At 50.1% G+C, this 18838-nt stretch overlaps 1 protein-coding gene across 6 annotated transcripts in view; it reads right to left on the reverse strand.

The window, feature by feature from the left end:
- LOC100977781 (protein HIRA) overlaps positions 1-18838 on the reverse strand; it is a 101664-nt gene that overhangs the window by 14161 nt on the left and 68665 nt on the right. For 5 of the 6 annotated variants that reach the window (XM_034949226.3, XM_034949220.3, XM_055105605.2 and 2 more), the window contains 8 exons: positions 16887-17091; positions 16397-16501; positions 14496-14644; positions 12052-12213; positions 11393-11451; positions 10923-11028; positions 9159-9281; positions 8519-8682 (listed from right to left, as the gene is read on the reverse strand). In XM_034949226.3, coding sequence (XP_034805117.1) covers positions 8519-8682; positions 9159-9281; positions 10923-11028; positions 11393-11451; positions 12052-12213; positions 14496-14644; positions 16397-16501; positions 16887-17091 — 1073 coding nt within the window. Of the gene's footprint in view, positions 1-6527; positions 6617-8518; positions 8683-9158; positions 9282-10922; positions 11029-11392; positions 11452-12051; positions 12214-14495; positions 14645-16396; positions 16502-16886; positions 17092-18838 lie in introns of all 6 variants that reach the window. The other variant, XM_034949221.4, reaches the window with a different exon arrangement.

The raw sequence follows: 18838 nt of genomic DNA on the forward strand, positions 1-18838 counted from the left end.
ATGAAAACCAATCACTGTAATACATCACATTAATGAAATAAAAGAAAATTTTAAAATGACACGATCATCTTAATGCAGAAAAAGCATCTGAGAAAATGCAACATTCTTTCTTGATAAAAGCACTCAACAAACTAGGAATGGAAGAAAACTATCTCGACATAGTAAAGACCATAAATAAAAAGCCCACAGCTAACATCGTACTTAATGGTAAAAGACTAAAAGCTTTTCCTTTAATATCAGGAACAAGAGAAGGATGCCTGCTTCCAGCACTAATATTTAACGTAGTATTAAAAGTCCTAGACAGATCAATTAGGCAAGGAGAAGAAATAAAAGGCAACCAAATTGGGAAAAAAGAAGTAAAATTATTTCTGTTCACAGATGACATGATCTTATATATGGAAAACCCTAAAGATTCAGCGAAAAACTGCTATAAACAAAGCAAAACATTCTGCCTGCCTGTGGTACTAGGAAGAAGCTGCAAGAGGACTTGCCCTCTGGCCTGAAGGCAATATAAAGAGCGACCAAGTATTATTGATATTTCCTCACCCTTCGGCTCTCAGTAAAGGATGGTTTTCTCCACTCTTCCAGGATGCGATGTATAGCTCTTTGTACGGCCTGCAACACACAACTTAATCACCACCTCTCTGGCCACTGCCACAGGTCTTATAGCAGCAGTCCCCAACCTTTTTGGCACCCAGGACTGGTTTTTTTTTATGGACCAGTGGGGGAGGGGAAGATGGTTTCAGGATAAAACTGTTCCACCTCAGATCATCAGGCATTAGATTCTCATAAGGAGCACACAACCTAGATCTCTCATATGTGAAGTTCACAATAGGGTTTGTGCTCCTATGAGAATTTAATGTTGCTGCTGACTGGTCTGTGGCCCAGAGGTTGGGGACCCCTGTCTTACACTGAAGACCACAGCAAAGGGAGGCTTCCTAAGAACAGGGCCTGGCTGGGGAGGCTGGAGCCAGAACAAAGCCCAGGAACCTGAAAGGTGTTTGCTTAGTGCCCCAACCTTCTGCTTCTCATTTTCCTCCCATGCACACTGAACCATGCAAAGGATCCTTGAAGTTGAAAGAAATCTGAATCTTTGGTGTCCCTGTGGTGCACTGGCAGCCCAAATCAGAGTATATAAAGAGCTCCTATAATATACATAGAGTTCCTACAAACCATTGAGAAAAACAAATGGCAACAAGTATTTCAATAGATAGTTCAAAAAAGGGAAACACAAGCGGCTCTTAAGCATGTGAAATGATGCTCTCCTAACAAGCCTTCTTGGGAGGGCTGCTGAGTCAGCATGGCTGGTTGGAAGTCCACCCTCCAACCACAGCTATATTTTCCCAGTTATTTGAAGGATCAGTTCCACTTGAATGACCAATTCTCACCATAAGTGTTGATAAATAAGGCCAGGCACGGTGGCTCACACCTGTAATCCCAGCACTTTGGGAGGCTGAGGTGGGCCACTGCATTCCACACTCCAGCCTGGGTGACAGAGAGAGACTTCGTCTCAAATAAACACATAAATAAAATAAAAGAGTGTTGATAAATAAACCCAAGAAGAGCACAGAAGGCTCATGCTCACTCATCTCCTCTGCCCCAACATCTAGATGAAAAGACAGTAAACATACAGAAAAAAAGGAACAAATTCAGAATAGTGTTGAGATCAGGAGAGGACCTGGCAGAAGACACTGGGATTGGCTATGTCTACGTCTGCTCTAAATCCTCTTCTCTTACATATTCTTTGTACAGAGGCAGAAAACCTGCTCATTTTCCCAGCCTCCCTTGCAGTAGAGGTGGGTGCCCAAGTGATTTAATGGTTGCCTGTGAGGCACAGACTAGTTTCTGGGAGAGCGTTTCTTTTCTGATGAGAGGGTGAATGTTGCTGTTGCCAGATTTCTCCTGTTCTCTCTCCTTCCCTGATCTTGGACATGGAAGCCACCTTGTAACCATGAGGGAAGGGCTAGGAGACCTTTACAGAGGGTGGTAAGCGGGTGGTACATACTGACAGGTGACTCTGGGAGGGGAACCACAGATTCTCTTAGGCAGAGCCTCAGTGAAGTGTCCTGTTTGGAGTTGGTAAGAACAATCACCAGGAAGGAGGGGAGAAGAAGAAATCATGGCCATCAAATGGTAGCCTGTTTGTGGCTCCTTCTGTCTATACCACCATGGCCCAGAGTGCTTACTTTCAGGCTGAGAAAGAGAACTACTATGGTGAGCTTTGGCTGGCATCTTGGGCTAAGGCTGACAGAATGAAGCTCCACAACCTGCCCATGAGGGGGACTCACTGGGCAGGTTTCTGCCTGCCTCCCACTCTAGTAGATGGCTCATCGGCCTGTCCTGGAGGTGAGATGTGCTAAGCTGTGCTAAGCAAACAGCTGTACTCTTGAAAAGGAAACCTGAGGCCACTATCAATCTGGGTTCTTCACTTGTAACTACAACCTGATAACCAAGGATTTCCAGATAGGGTAAAATGTCCTCAAGTAAAGACCGCAATGAACAAATCAAAGATTGAACCCAGAAAAGCCAGATAATTCAGGGAACAAATTATTTTAGAAAATGTTAGCATCTGCAGCTGATATCTGAGAAGATATCACAAGCCTTTCCTTCCATTAATAGACCATGCAATTCAGAACAGCCTTCCTCACTGACAACAAAGAAAAAAAGGTGGACAAATAGCAGCAAACTTCTGAGAGCTAATGTGTTAATGATAAATGACTGAGCCATGTTGTGGGGAAGACAGAAATCCAAAGAGGGATGCCTTTGCTTTGGAAATATTTATCCATGAGGAAGAAGCTAGGCAGAACTTCTACCAAACTTGAGGGCCTGGGTTGGGAGCGGTGGCTCATGTCTATAATCCCAGCACTTTGGGAGGCTGAGGTGGGTAGATCACCTGAGGTCAGGAGTTTGAGACCAGCCTGGTCAACATGGTGAAACCCCGCCTCTACTAAAAAAATAAAAATTAGCTGGGTGTAGTGGTGTGTGCCTGTAATCCCAGCTACTTGGGAGGCTGAGGCAAGAGAATTGCTTGAACCCAGGAGGCAGAGGTTACAGTGAGCTGATATTGTGCCACTGCACTCCAGCCCGGGTGACAGAGCGAGACTCCGTCTCAAAATAAACAAACCAAACAAACAACTTGAGGGCCTAGGGGGACCATAGCAGGGGCTAGGGCCCTGTTAACTTACCCCTCCTTTGTCCTGGTATTCCAAAGGTACGCAACCTAGAATAAGCGTCAACTGGAAGTAAACTAGCCTCTATACCAGCTGGCACCCAGCTTTGAGTTCCAGGCAGCCTAGAAAACCTCAGTCCCTGAACGGGATCATGGAGTCCCTACAGTGCTACTCCCAAGAAGTTGGCAGAAGCAAATAGAAGTGTTCTGTAGAAGAAGATAACATCATCTTAGGCCTCAAACTATTTCTACAATAAATTTTTCAAATACTATGTCCACCAGATAGTAAAAAATAACCAGGTACATAAGGAGATAAGACAATCTGAATGAGAAACAGCAGAAATATTTATAGGCAACGGAAATAGATCTGCAAAGGCTCCTGATACTAGAATTATCAGACATAAAACTTTAAAATAACTAAGATTATTATGCTAAAGTAGATAAAAGCCTAAATTAAAAATCTGGTGAAGAATTGAAAGCATGAAAAATGATACAGCTGATTTTTTTTTTTTTGAGACAGAGTCTCACCCTGTCGCCTGGGCTGGTGTGCAATGGCGCGATCTCGGCTCACTGCAGCCTCCGCCTCCTGGGTTCAAGTGATTCTCCTGCCTCAGCCTCCCAAGTAGCTGGGATTACAGGTGCCCGCCACCATGCCTGGCTAATTTTTTGTACTTTTAGTAGAGATGGGGTTTCACTAAGTTGGCCAGGCTGGTCTCAAACTCCTGACCTCATGATCCGACCCCCTTGGCCTCCCAAAGTGCTGGAATTACAGGAGTGAGCCACCACGCTTGGCCTTTTTATTTTTTATTTTTTGAGATGGAGTTTCGCTCTTGTCGCCCAGGCTGGAGTACAATGGCGCGATCTTGGCTCTGCCTCCTAGGTTCAAGCGATTCTCCTGCCTCAGCCTCCCGAGTAGCTGGGATTACAGGCGCACGTCACCAAGCCCAGCTAATTTTTTTTTTAGTAGAGTCGGGGTTTCACCATGTTGGCTGGATTGGTCTCAAACTCCTGACCTCAGGTGATCCGCCCATCTTGGCCTCCCAAAAGGCTGGGATTATAGGCATGAGCCACCGCGCCTGGCCTGATACTTGATTTTACTTTTTTTTAAATTTTCCTTTTCTTGAGACGGAGTTTTGCTCTGTCTCCCAGGATGGAGTGCAGTGGTGTGATCTTGGCTCACTGCAGCCTCCTCCTCCTGGTTCAAGCGATTCTCCTGCCTCAGCCTCCCCAGTAGCTGGGATTACAGGAATGTGCCACCACACCCAGCTAATTTTTATATTTTTAGTAGAGACGGGATTTCAGCATGTTGGCCAGGCAGGTCTTGAACTCCTGACCTCAGGTGATCCACCCATCTCGGTTTCCCAAAGTGCTGGGATTACAGGCATGAGCCACTGTGCCCGGCGATACAGCTGATTTTAAAAAGAGAGGATATTACATCTCTCAGATGATAGGGAAAATGAAAGGGAAGAAATAATCAAATAGGAAAACCGAAGAAAATCACTGGTCTCTGTCTCTGTTTCTACAGAATGAATGAGCTTTCTGAATCTTCAAAACACCAAGATAGGATCCCAAAGTACTTACAAAGCAATGGAAATTAGATTTACAATAGATTTTTTTAGCAATAACACTGGATGCAAAGTCTATGGAACAATGCCTTCAGGGACTTAAGGGGATTTGACTTTGAACCCAGGATTCAAAGTACCTAGTCAATTAAGGTACACCACAGTCAAATTTAAGAATGGAATAAAAAATTAGGCCTCTGTACACACCAAGGCCTGTGAGGGCTGACCCTCTGGCCTTTTGATGTCAACTCCTTTCACCCTTCTGCTACCATCCCGTTGGGCTGTTCCTTTTAAACTCCAAGCTCTCCCACCTCAGGCCTTTGCACTTTCCCTCTGCCTGGATGTTCTTCTCCCAAATATATGCATGGTTTCATCCCTCACCTTTTCTGGTCTCTGCTTATCTGTTAGTTTGGCCTTTCCTTTTTCTTTTCTTTTTTTTTTTTTGAGACGGAGTCTCACTCTATTGCCCAGACTGGAGTGCAGTGGCGCGATCTTGGCTCACTGAAAGCTTAGCCTGGCCTTTCTTAATTGCCTAGCATGAAATAGCAACCTGCCAGTATTCTATATCTCCCTGCCCTTTTAATTTTTTTCCCATGGCATCCATCACCACTCAAGACACTACAGATACCTCTTCTCATTTGCTTAGTCTGTCTCTCTCCATAAGAAAGCAGATCCATGAATGCAGGGACTCAGCCTGCCTTATTCACTGCTGCCTGCCCCATTCACTGATTCCTGCCCTATGCCTATAACATGCCTGGCCAGGGGAGGTGCCCCATCAGTAATTGCTCAATGATTGAATGAAGCTGTGAGCTAACTCTTAGATCCATACCTTCTCCCATCCCCCACCAACCTGTTACCTTCTTGATTTAATGAATGGTTCTGGCATCCATTTTTTGCAGCTGAACCTGGAGGTGCCACATGTTCATTATGCTTTTTCCTTCCACGTCCAACCACCCATCAAATCTTATTGGTTCTGCCTCCAAAATACATCTTGAATCTGTCTCCTTTCCCCTCTCCATGGCCACCACACTGATCCAAGTCACCTTCATCTCTTCCTGGGACTGTTACAGAAGATACTCCCTGACTGTTTTTCTATTTTAGTTCATGACACCTCTGCGCCAACTCTGCCAAGAAGAAAACACTAGCTCCTGTAAAGGTCTCTGTGGTCCACCTCCTGCCTCATTTCACACCACCCTCTCCTTTTGCCTTCTATGTGCCAGCCACAGTGGCTCCAAACAGATCAAGCACTCCTTGCTTTTACTCTCACTTCTACTAGGAAACACTTTCTCCAGGTCTCTGTATGGCTGTCTCACTCTTCTCCTTGGGTTTCATCCACAGTGTCCTCTCACAAGGCCTTCCTGGTCACTCCTTCCCAGGCACTCTCATCTGAAGACCCTGCTTACTTCCTTCTTAGTCTGAATCTAGTCTGAAAATATTTTGTTGACCTAACTGCCTCCCTGTTTATGTGTGCATCCCTACCAGACCGAGCTCCACGAAGGCAGGGAAGTACCTTCCGTCTTTTGTCTTCACAACCAAGCCCAGAGCCCCTGCAGGCAGCCTCCCTCAGCACAGGCACGTGGCGGAGCACTCCGTGGCTCCTGATGTCCAGGGCCCAGCTCCTGCCAGGTTGTGGAGGGCCGTCGGCATGTCACCCTCTCACTGATGCTGGGACCTGAGGCTGGGTGCTGGAGAAGTCTAACGGGACACAATTTCAAAGCACTTTGGCTTATTTAAAAAATCTCCACCTTCACGTTTCAAGAAATAATTCTTGCAGCAACAATGAAAGAAGCACCTACCACTACTGTTGACTCCCACTGGCTTCCAGTGGAGTAGTGAACCGGACCCAGTAAGTCCTTGCATATTTCTCGAAGTCGGTATTCAAACCCTAATTACAGAAAAACAAACAAACAACAACAACAAAAAACAAAACAGAAATAGGAACACATTACAAAAAGAAATAAAAATCAAGAATATGTTGTTGTGTCTATCAAATCAGAATAAACACATGCGTATTTTATTGCCTACTATGGGCAAGACGCCCCTGCATGTCTCTCAGCGGGGGGCACTGAGACCCATAATCACAGATTTTCACTCCCTTGCTCACTCCCCTGACATCTGTAGTGCCTCCTCTGTGTGTTGGGCCCAGAGGAAAAACGAGATGTGGCCAGTTCTGTGATAAATTCCTTAAGGTGATGGGAAGATATGGGAAATTGTGGGCTGGTGAGATCTGTCTTTGAGAAGATGCGCTGGCAGCTGGTGTTGAGGGGAGGTCAGGAGGGTGGGATGGCCAGCCCGCAGGAGGTAAGAGATGGCAAAGGCATGACTGAGGAGGGGCAACTGAGTGGAGGGGGCATAGGTCCATTAACTCAAGGGTTATGGGCACCACCCAGTAGGGCTGCTAGAAAGGCTGGAGGTAGGGTTTGTCAGCACTTGGGGCAGCTAAAGCAATAGGGAATGGATTAAACTGTCCAAAGAAAAGGGTGGAGTAAGAGAGATGAAACTGGAATCTGAGGAATTTTGGAAGTGAATGGGGTCCACTTTTACACTAGATTCCTCCTTTTACAGCCAAGGAAACAAGGGACAGAATGGAGGGTGGGTAACTGGTGTATGGACACTAGAACAGGCAGGTGGAAGATGGAGAAAGAGAAGCAAGCAGTAAAAGTCATCCCAAGATGGGTGGCGGGGCGGAGAGGAGGTGGGGACTTGATGCAGGGCATCAGAGCAAGTCCCAGTCAACACCCAGGATGAAGCAAACCAGAGTGGAGTAAGAGGAGGGGCTCCCAGGGAAGACGTGACTAGAGCACCACAGGAGAGATATGAGAGCCTGGGAAGGCTGAGTATTCAGAAAAGCTGGGGACCACACATAATGGCAACCACATAGACCTGGTGGGAAGAGTAAACATCAAATTCATCATCGTGGTCTGCAGGGAGGGAGGGGAGGCTTCAAGTTGATCAGTAATATTTGCTGTCGTTTACAAGTGTATGTACACACACACACACATACACTCGTATTTACACAGCCAGAGGCACATGTGACATGTTAGTTCTGGGAATTACATTCGTGAAGGTCTGATTATGATTTTCTCTGTCTTTTCTGTACTTAAATTTTTTTCTAAATTATAATCAAAATGGGGAGGGTGATGACAAAAATAAAACAAAAAGGCCAGGAAGCTGCACAGAGAGAGCTCTGGGAGGGCCTGCCCCATGCCGCACCCTGAAGGCTGCACTCAAGTGGGAGGAAAAGTTGGTAAGGCTATTGGAGTCACTGTGAGGACACTGCAGCCACCTCTTCCAGCACACCTGGCTTTCTGCAAGGGAGGCAGCAGAGTGAGAGCTCTGGCGGGAAGTGCCAGAAATGGAGGCCCTCAGTAAGTGCAGGATATCAGGCAAGCCTGTCCAGGGCAGGAAGGGCTGGGAGGAGGAAGAGAACCACTGCTACAAGATGCCCTCACTGATTAGCAGCACTGCCAAGGTGTGGTGCAGGGCAGGAGCCAGAACATAGAATCTGCTCCTTCAGACCATGTCTTTCCACCCAGGCATCTATTCCTCCGTCCTGCTGCCTGTCCTGCTGCTTCTCTGCGGGAACACCCTCAGGGTCACTCTATTCAGAGCCTCAAAGCCTATAAGGGGCTGGGTGCCTGCTGAGCTGCCTTGACTGCAGCTCAGGCTGGGAGGTAGAGGCTGCTGGGCCATCACATCTTTTCCCTGATTTCACAGGGACTAAGTGAGGCCTGGGAGGATGGAGGGGCAGAAGGAGAAGGCTGCTCAGGGCTGCCAGGAGCCTCACCTTCGTTTACGAGGTACCGTGCGTAGACGAGGAGCCAATGGCGGTACTCGTGGCTGGACTGCAGGGTGAGTGCTGCTGCCACCTGGTTCTCTAGGTAGGCCAGGGTGGTCTCTTGCTGCACCACATGAGGCACGGAGAAGAGCCGGGCAGCCTGCCTTCCCGAGCTGCAGAGACCACGAGAGTTTCCATGATGGGGCAGCAGGCACTACACAGAGTCAGGAACTGCCCCCGTGTGCAACAGGCAAGGAGCTGGCAGGAGGCAGGCACCAGGGCTGCCAAGGCCTCCCGTCCACTAGCCAGTCTGTTGGCAGATGCCAGATCTGTTGTCTGCCCATCCCCACGCCCCAGCCATGTGCCTCCTGGCACCCTTGGGGTATCTCACCCAGCACCTGCCATCTGGGCCCCTGAAGTGACAGGGCCAGTGACTGCTGCCCCCAACCCCAAGATATTACCTGATGCAGGACCACTACCCTCAGCACCCCTAGTCCGTCCTGCCCAGCCTGCCTGTGCTGACCAGCACCTGGGGCACAGGGGAAGGGCAGGTGGAGACCAGGCCTGGGCAGGGACTGTGCGTGCACTGACCCAGGCACTTCCCCAGGGCAGGACTAAGGACAGTGGCCATGGCATTCAGGTCACGTACTTGGAGGTGCGGCCCTGGATTATGGCTAACGGTCCTGAGCACAGCATGGCGTCCTGGGATGGCAGGCTGCTCCTAAAGTCTGCACACTGAGCCAGTGAGTCCTGCTTGTCAGAAACCAGGTTCCTGGGGAGGCAAAGGCAGGAGCAGAGCTCAGGAAAACCAAGAGATCTGGTTGGCCTCTTTGCCAACCACAGAAGGCTGGCAAAGAGGCCACAGAGAAGCAGCCCCTGCCGACACAGAAAGCCAGTAGAGGCTGAGCGCCCCTGCACTTCCGCACAGGCGCCTATCACTGACAGGTTTCATGGTAATGGGTCTGATAGATCACTGTTCCAAAGGAAAAATGAGTGAAGCGAAGGCTGTGGATAGGGCCCTTGCTGGGAACACTTCAGCTCCATATGTTGGTTCCTGATGACTGCAGGCCTCTGTGTGCAGTGTGCTCTGATGCTCAGCTCAAACACTGCCATGGTCTGCCCACGGGCCCACATGGCCTGGGCCCTGTAGCTGGCGAGCAATGCCAGGCCTCTATCTGCCTGTATTTCTACAACTATCCCAGACTGGCAGTCCTTCCACCTTCTCTGGACCCTTCTCATCCTTGTGAAGAAGACTCTTCACACACTTTTAGAACAGCTAGATGTCTTTGTAAATGTGTCCAAAATACAAAGATGCCTATAGAGAGTCAATATTTCTCTTCTTAAATAATCAGCTTATTTCCATTATTACAGCAATCATATATAATAGACAACATTTTGCAATTTGGGGGAGCAGGCAGTGGAGATTTTTTTTTTCCTTTGAGACAGGGTCTTACTCTGCTGCCCAGGCTGGAGTGCAGTAGTGTGATTACAGCTCACTGCAGCCTCGACCTCCTGGGCTCAAGGGATCTCCTGCTTCAGCTTCCCAAGGAGCTGGGACTACAGATGTGTGCCACTGCACCTGGCTTATTAAAAAATTTTTTTTTTTGGTAGAGACAGGGTCTCACTATGTTGCCCAAGCTGGTCTCAAACTCATGGGATCAAGCAATCCTCTCAGCCTCCCACAGCGCTGGGATTACAGGTGTGAGCCATCGCACCCAGCAGATTTTTTTTTTCCAAATTCAAGAAAGAAGTCTCAGTGTGAATGTAGACTTCTGCATGGCAGTTCTTAACAGAAAAGGGGCTAGGAGGTAGCAAGCTTTGGTTCTTAAGGACCAAAGGTATAGACAGAAGAAAAGAACTTGGAGTGGCTGGAACACAACGTACATAATTCACGTGTCTGGGTTAAGAGCTCTGATGTATAAATTATTTTGCAAGTACAAAAAAGGGCTCCAAATTCCTGAGTGGACAGAGGAAAAGTACAGACCATCATGCCTGGGTAAGTGGATAAGCATCCTTACTAATTCACTGAGGAAGTCTGAAGTGCTTACTAAGCTCACAGAAATTGACTAGTCCTGTTAAGGCTCCTGTAAAGCCCACTAACCTATGCTCATGGTGGCTAAGGGGGCCACAGCAAAAACCATAAAAATTTTGGGGCTTTTTCAAAAAGTGCCTCCTGAAAATAATGCAGGAGGACAGTGCTCCTGCACACAGGCTCTGAGGGCAGAGGCCATAGGCTGCAGTGTCCTGCTGGGACAGGGGAGCATGCACAGATAGTCAATGCAGCCTGCACTCCAGGGCCTGACTCTCAGGAAAAGCAGGGCTAGGCAGCCCTGTAGGCCACGACCCTTTGCTCTGCTGTCTAGAGCAGACAGACACTCTTCCAGGGAATAGGACTGGGGGTCAGCTTGCTTACCATGTGGAAAGTGACGGATTAAAGCAGTACGCCTTCCCATCGGACAGGTTCATTACTGGGATTCCATGCTGCGTCAGCAAGATCTGTGATACCGTCATATCACTTCCTGAGGACAGCATGGGAATGAGTTCTGGGTGTGCTCTGATCAGCAAGTGTTTTCAAACATATCAAAGGAGAAATCTGTACTCTAGGCTCCCACAGTCCCAGCAGCAAATGCATCAACACTGCCTTGGCAAATAGGGAGGGCAAGCCATTCTCCTTGCCACACACCAGGCTTTTGTCACCTCTTGGGGACCCATTCAAACATGCCCCCAAAAAGTGTGTGTCTCCTGCAGCGTAACCACACCTCCTGCCTCACTGAGAGCCCTGGGCTGAGGCCAGAGCCTGGCTCTCTGAGCGGGGCCCTTCTGCAGCATCAGACATGAACTTGGGCCCCCAAAAGAGTAGGGACAGCCTGTTGCCTGCATTACCTGCCAGGATGGAGTGTAGAGACTCTTCTTTCACCACAACCACCTGTCTGTGAACATCCCTAGGAGGGAGACAGGGAACAGTTTACTCACCAACCCAGGTAAACACATCAGAGTGTGCCTTGGCTGCTCAGACACCCTGGCCCTACTGCATGTGACCCTAACCCTGGCCTCTCCTAGTGAGAGGGGCTCTGGGCTACGAGTGGCTTCTGCTCTCCATGTGCCACTACACTCCCTCTGCATAAGGCTGCAGCACAAAGCCCAGGCAACAGAGCCATGGGGAACCCTCAGCGCCCACACCACTTTGGGGGAAGCCAGGCCACAGCAGCCACATCAGGAACATGGCCACATTCTGCCAGCTAAGACTCCATTTCTGATGAATCTTGCATAGGACCCTGGCAGTACAACTGGTCGCATGGGCTGCTCCAGTAAGGAAATAATCGAGCAGGCAAGCTGCCTCCATCCCCCTTGCACACTACCCCTCAGCCCTCAGCCTACCCAGGGCACCCAACACAAGCAATATCACTAACTGCTCAGGGCCTCTTCTGGGGCCTGATGGCCAGCCTTGTCCACTGCCTTCCCTGCCCCTGCAGTGAGGTGGGGCCTACACAGCCCTGTCCTGCCCTGGCTGAAGCCCACCCCACCCTGTGCCTGCCTCTCACCAGACAGAGAGTGTGGCTGCAGCGGTGAGCGCCATGACGTAGGAGCCTGTGCAATGCAAAGTAGAGATCGGGGATGGCAGGAGGATGGGAGAGAGGAGACGGCGACCACAGGTGGAGAACACTGACAGCATCCTTTTTTCACAGGCGACACACACCACGTCACTGAGAAGGCAGAGTGGGGGCAGGTGTCATGGGGGCTGAGTGCTGCAGCCAAGACAGTAGCCCTGGAAGTGTGGGCCTTTCCTCTGCCTGGGCCCAACAAGGGCCTCCCCTGAGCAGGTACAGCCAGAAGGGAAGGTGGATTGGGTCAGGGTGGGGCTGGTGGGGCTGTTGGAGCCTCCCTGAGATCTTGGATGAAAGAGGCTTCTGTCCTATTTCCACAGGCTGCCTGTGCTTTCCTGAGCTCATGCTGATGCTGACCAAGGGGTGTGGGGGCTTTGGAGAGCCAATGCCTCTGATGATCACCCAGGAAACATGCCTTGCTCATCAGATAAGGCCACATAGTACCCACAGGACAGTCTCCTGGCTGCAACTAGTCAGACCAGTCCTGAGAAGGTCTCTAACAAGGCAGGCTAAGAGAAGTATGGGGATGACAGCATGCACCTCTGTGTCCAGGGGGCTGTCTGGCTGGCGTGGGAGATGTGTGTCGCTCCCAAACAAGGAGTGCGTTACAGAACAGTCTGGACACTGTCCAGCTTCTCCCGAGTGACCACCAGGCCCCTGGGTGGGCCCTGCACGAGCAGGCTGCTGCCTTCCCAGACAGAGCCCCCTAAGGCACAGCCACAGGCCCAGGGTGAGGCTGGAGCTCAGACGCAGGCAGCGGTAGCAGATGTACAGCCAGTACAGTGAGATCCTGGCCACAGTAGGCCACCCAGAGCCCCGCTTTGTGTCACTTCTATCCTGGTGAGCCAGTCACTCCAGCAGGCTCAAGGAGGTCAGTTAAGGAAGGAGCTCTGCCAACTGCCTTCCTAATGAGCCACTATTGCTACTGGCTCCAAAAAGGGAGAGGCAAGTGAGATGCTTTTGTTTACAAATGTTTACTTGGAGAGTATGAATCAGAGAACACTCTAAGCAGCACGGGCAACAAGGAGCTCTCTGCAGTGCTGTGACTGAATTCTTATTTTTTCTGAGACAGAGTCTCGGTCTGTCGCCCAGGCTGGAGTGTAGTGGCGTGATCTCGGCTCACTGCAACCTCCGCCTCCCCAGTTCAAGCGATTCTCCTACCTCAGCCTCCCGAGTAGCTGGGATTACAGGCACATGCTACCACGCCTGGCTAATTTCTGTATTTTTGGTAGAGATGGAGTTTCAATATGTTGGCCAGGCTGGTACTGTGACTGAATTCTATCTGCCCATCTCTGGTGGTCAGAGCCTGGCTCAAGCCAGCCCACTGCAAAGAAAGCCATCATTTTTGGGCTGTAACACTGGGGAACAGGTCTGCAGGCTGGGCCTGAACTGGGCAGGACTAAGCAGGAGGAGAGGTCCCACGTGGTCCAGCAGGCTTGCCCCACAGCTGCCATGTCACTGTGGGAGAGGCTGTGCCAACACCCCTTAGCCCTCAGCTGGGCAAGCCACCTGCCTTGAGGGGAGGGACAGAGAGTGGGAGCCTGTGGAAGCATCTGATACACAGGTGCCTGGGACTGGGAATTTAAATGGCTCATCCGGAGGGGGAATTTGAGGGAGGAACAGAACAAACAGTGGGGTCCCCTAGGCCTAAAAACAAAACTCACTCAGGGCCCACGAGAATTGTGGTCTAAGACCTAAGGTCATGTGCTTTGACACAAGTAAAAGCATTTACATGGGACCTCATGGCAGATGATTAAGGGTGTAATTATGATGACTGTATCCGGTCCTGACTGGGATGCTACACCAGGCAGGAACCTGAGGAGAAACATTGGTTCCCCTTCCACATTGAACACAGGTAGGGACAGGGCTCACGTACAGTTCTAGGAACCCAGGGGAAGATACTGGGTGACTAATCACTGAATCAAGGTCCCCCTCACAGTGCAGAATCTGGAATGGGCTGGGATGGGGACTTCAGGGACAGTCAGAAATCCATCCTGACCAACTTGGATGGAAATCTGGGATCCAAAAAAGGAACCAGCCCAGGTCAAAGTGAGCCAGGCACACCTCAGTGTGGAATTCGAGACTTTGGGGATCTGGCTGGACAAGGGAATCAGGCCATCAGGTTCAAAGCTTGGCCTGGGTAACCCTCAAGGGCTCAGTTTCCCCATCTGTAACACGGGGATACTGATGCTGACCTTGCTGGGTGCTGCAGGGACTGAGATGACAAGCACATATGCTTGGCCTGGAGTGAAGCCTGGTGTGAGCCTCTGTGGGAGCTGGTGCTCCCAGGGTCATGCACCTCCCCTAGACAGGCCCAGGCCCAGAATGATGGCATGTGTGCCTGTGTCACCTGGGCCGGCTAAGGACCTGCCCACCCTTACCAGCTGCCCGCAGCAGTGAGGATCCGGCTGGTGAGTACCGTCTCCCACTCCTTCCCTTCCCGGTTGCACTTCAGGCGGCTCAGCTTCACGCCCCCCACCACTGTCACTTCATTCTCCACCTCAATGTACATGGAGGGATCGGAGCTGACCTGGATGAAGTAAACACACGGGTCTGCTCAGACAAGGGCCGCAGCCCAGGTGACATGCTCCAAGGCTCTGTAGCCTGGGGCCCCAAGGCAGCAGCAGGATACAGAGGCAGACTGGCTGGCCAAGAGAGGAGAGGGAGGGCAGGTAGGGCAAAGGGGCTGAGCGGGAGGCCCAGAGGGCCAGACATGTGGCCCCCAAGGCAGGGAGAATGCTGGGAGCTGGTTTCTACCCTGTCATCTGTGTAGTTGAACAGCCAGAGAAGAGAAGCAGTGCCAGGGTTAAAGACCCCAAAGTCTCCCAACCCTGCCACTTCATCTCACAAGGGAGTAACGTGCCCAAAAGCACACTGCAAAGGACCGAGCTGGGAGTGAGACTCGGGTTTCTAGCCTCCTACTTGAAGAATCTTCAAAGATGGCAGTGTTTGGCAAGATTAGAGACCATGTCAGTGCTTGGAGGGAATGTTTAGAAAACCCCCAAAGGGGCTCTCCAGTTCCTGTGGTGGTGAGACTTGGTCTGCTCAACTGAGACTAAACTGGCAGGGGTGTTTATGGCACAGCATGTATGAAAAGCACCTAATTCAGTGTCTGGCACCAAATGGGCTCAGCCACACGCGTGTGTGGGGAGCTGACCAACAGATTTTCCCTGTGGCAAAATAGGCAGAACCACCAAACAGTCTGTGCTTGTGTGGCCACTCAAGTGGGTGAGCTGGGCCGAGGGCTGACTGCCCCCTTCACAGACCCAGAAACGACAGTCCCAAGCAGTGCTTGGAGGGGAAGATGCCTAGGAGAAGGGCTGGAGGAGTTTGGGAGAGTTCTGTGCTGAGAAGCAGGGCACCCAGGAGGGAACCTAAGTCAGAACACCTCTGAGTGCAAGAGCACGTCTGAGCGCTGCTGACCACTGGAGGGCCCCTGCCTCCGTTCACACCAGCAATAAGAACAAACCCTATGGGTTCCTACCCTTTGGCTTCCCTGCTTCATTCCTCTGCACTGTGGCCCAGAAGGACCTATGGTAGGAAGGGCTGACGCCTGCTCTCTGGTGCCCTGTGAGGACCAGCCTGGGCTCAGAGCAGTGTGTAGCCAGTGGGAAGTGACCCGCACGCAGGGTCCAAGAAGGCTGCTCGAGGACACGCACCTAAGCTGAGGTACAAGGGTATGCAGAGAGGCAGCAGTGTGTGTGATGGCACCATGGCAGGAGAGGCCTAGATACTATGCTGGGCCAAGTGACCAGGAGGGCTCTGGGTATAAAGGATTATTTACTCCAGAATTGTGTTTTGGATAACCACATGCTTACAAGCTTCCATTCCAAGAGCTCAAACAACTCTGATGATTGACTGTGCCAGACACTGAGAAGACAAAGCAAGCAGGATGGTTGCGAGATAGACCATGATCACACAGTCCCACAGACACCAAGCCTGAGGCTGCCCAGGGCTGTGTGTGGAGGTGGAGGTGGCTTCCAGCCAGGACACCTGAGAGGAGTCCTGAAGAGCACCAGAACATGTGGTGGTAATGGCAGCCCCAGCAGCTGGAACCCCAAGGGCAAAGCCAGACAGAGGCTATGGGTGAGTGAGAGTGGAGGCTGGCAATTTCGCTAAGAGTTGGTGGGTACCCCGATCTGCTATGACTTCTCCCAGAAGGTGATGGAGAGCCACTGGAAACCAATCTCCAAGGAAGTGACAAGATAGGATTTGTAGGCGGTAGGGGACAGAGAATGTCTGGGTGTGCCTGAGGGAGAACTGGCAGGGTCCTAGAACTTACCTGGAGGGTGAATGCTCTCTGGGGGCCTGGAATTGGCAGCTTCAGTGCAAGTGCTGGTGCAGACAGACACATGGCCTCCTTCTCTGCGGTTAGGGCAGCTGGAGACTGGAAGAGCCAGAAACGTTCCTGAGCCTTGCTCTAACACTACGGGGTAGCATTTGGTAAAGGCAGGTCACCCAGAAGTGAGGCTGGGCCTGCGACCAGAGCATTTCCACCCTGGGAGGGAGGAAGCAGAGGGGAATGCTACAAGGATCCTAACCTCATGGACAAGCCAGTTGATGCCAGGGAACCTGCTCAAGGGCCCTGGGTGAGTCAAGGGCACATCTGAGGGAGAGCGTGGCCTCCATGCTACATTCCAGGGGCTGCATGTCTAAGCCAGCTGGTTCCCAAGGTGACCCACCCAGCTGAGGCTTACCATGCACACAGGGCCTTCAAGCTCTAAGTACAGAAAGGTGGGCTAAAGAAGGCAGGATGGGCCCACTGGCCTCACCTGGACAGACAGAGACACAGGCATGAGACGAGAGTCCTTCCGAGGCCGCCCTTTCTTCTTCTTCTCTACTGTCTCTACCTCAAGCTCAAGTTTTCGCTTGGACAGTGAGGAAGCCTTAGCCAAAGGGACTTTCTCATCGCTGTCACTGCTGCTCTCCAGGAGGTCTCGGGGCCTCAGCTCTTTCACAAGGTTCTGCTCTTTTAACCTGCACAAAAACATTACATCACACTTCCCTTCAGAAACCATTCATGCAAGAAAGAGTGAAGTGAAATATTTAAAGTGCTTAAACAAACCTCTTGCCAACCTAGAATTCTGTGTCCAGTGAAATTATGCCTCAAAAGTAAAGGAGAAATAATGACTTTGTCAGACAAAAATAAACAAAGAGACACCGGAATCTGTTGCCAGAAGACCTGCCTTGCAAGAAATGTTAAAAGTCTTTCAGAGAGAAGATAAATGATGCAGGCCAGAAACTCACATCTGCATGAAGAAAGGAAGAGTGATGTTAGAGAAAAAAAACAATGAACATAAAATAGAATCTTTTATATTTCATATTCCCAACTGATCTAAGAGACAACTTTCTGTTCAAACAAATAACAGCCACCATGTCTTGAATTACTATAGTTTACGAATGAGTGAAATAAGTGGTACCAATGTCATAGGGCACGGAAGGAAAGAGTGGGGAACTCTTTCTACTACCCATGAAGTGGTATAATATTATTTGAAAGTAGAGTTAGGTTATAAATGTTTATTGTAAACTCTAGAGCAATCACTAAAAAAATTTTTTTAAAGCATAATTAATAATGCTGAGAGGAGAGAAAATTTATCTTTATTTTATTATCATTTTTTTTTTGGAGATGGATTTTCACTCTTCTCGCCCAGCCTGGAATGCAATGGTGTGATCTTGGCTCACTGCAACATCCGCCTACTGGGGTCAAGTGATTCTCCTGCCTCAGTCTCCCGAGTAGCTGGGATTACAGGTGTGTGCCACCACGCCTGGTTAATTTTTGTATTATTAGTAGAGACAGGGTTTCATCATGTTGGCCAGGCCGGTCTCGAACTCCTGACCTCAGGTGATCTACCCGCCTCAGCCTCCCAAAGTGTTGGGATTATGGGCGTGAGCCACCATGCCTGGCTGAGAAAACTGAATCATATAAAATACTCAACTAAAACCAGAGAAGGCAGAAAAAGAAGATAAAAAGAAGTGAAGATTAAAAAAAAAGAATAAGGCCGGGCACGGTGGCTCACGCCTGTAATCCCAGCACTTTGGGAGGCTGAGGTGGGTGGATCACCTGAGGTCAGGAGTTCAAAACCAGCCTGGCCAACATGGCAAAACCCCATCTCTACTAAAAAATACAAAAATTAGCTGGGCATGGTGGTAGGCGCCTGTAATCTCAGCTACTGGGGAGGATGAGGCAGGAGAATCACTTGAACCCGGGAGGCAGAGGTTGCAGTGAGCTGAGATGGTGCCATTGCTCTCCAGCCTGGGCAACAGTGAGACTCCGTCTCAGGAAAAAAAAAAAAAAAAAAAAGAATAAGTGCTAAAATATGGCAGATATTAATACAACTATATCAATCAACTTTAAATGTGGAAGCCCTAAATACACCAATTAAAGACAAAGACTGACAAAATGGATAAAAAGGCAAAATGTTTTTAAGAAATGGGTTTATGTGGCCGAGTGCTGTGGCTCACGCCTGTAATCCCAGCACTTTGGGAGGCCGAGGTGGGTGAATCACCTGAGGTCAGGAGATTGAGACCGTCCTGGCCAACACGGTGAAACCCTGTCTCTACTAAAATACAAAAAATTAGCCGGGTGTGGTGGCGTGTGCCTGTAGTCCCAGCTACTCGGCAGGCTGAGGCAGGGGAATTGCTTGAACCCAGGAGGCAGAGGTTGCAGTGAGTCAAGATCGTGCCACTGTACTCCAGCCTGGTGACAAAGTGAGATTCCGTCTCA

This window comes from Pan paniscus, chromosome 23 (genome assembly GCF_029289425.2).
Source record: "Pan paniscus chromosome 23, NHGRI_mPanPan1-v2.0_pri, whole genome shotgun sequence".
NCBI lineage: Eukaryota > Metazoa > Chordata > Mammalia > Primates > Hominidae > Pan > Pan paniscus.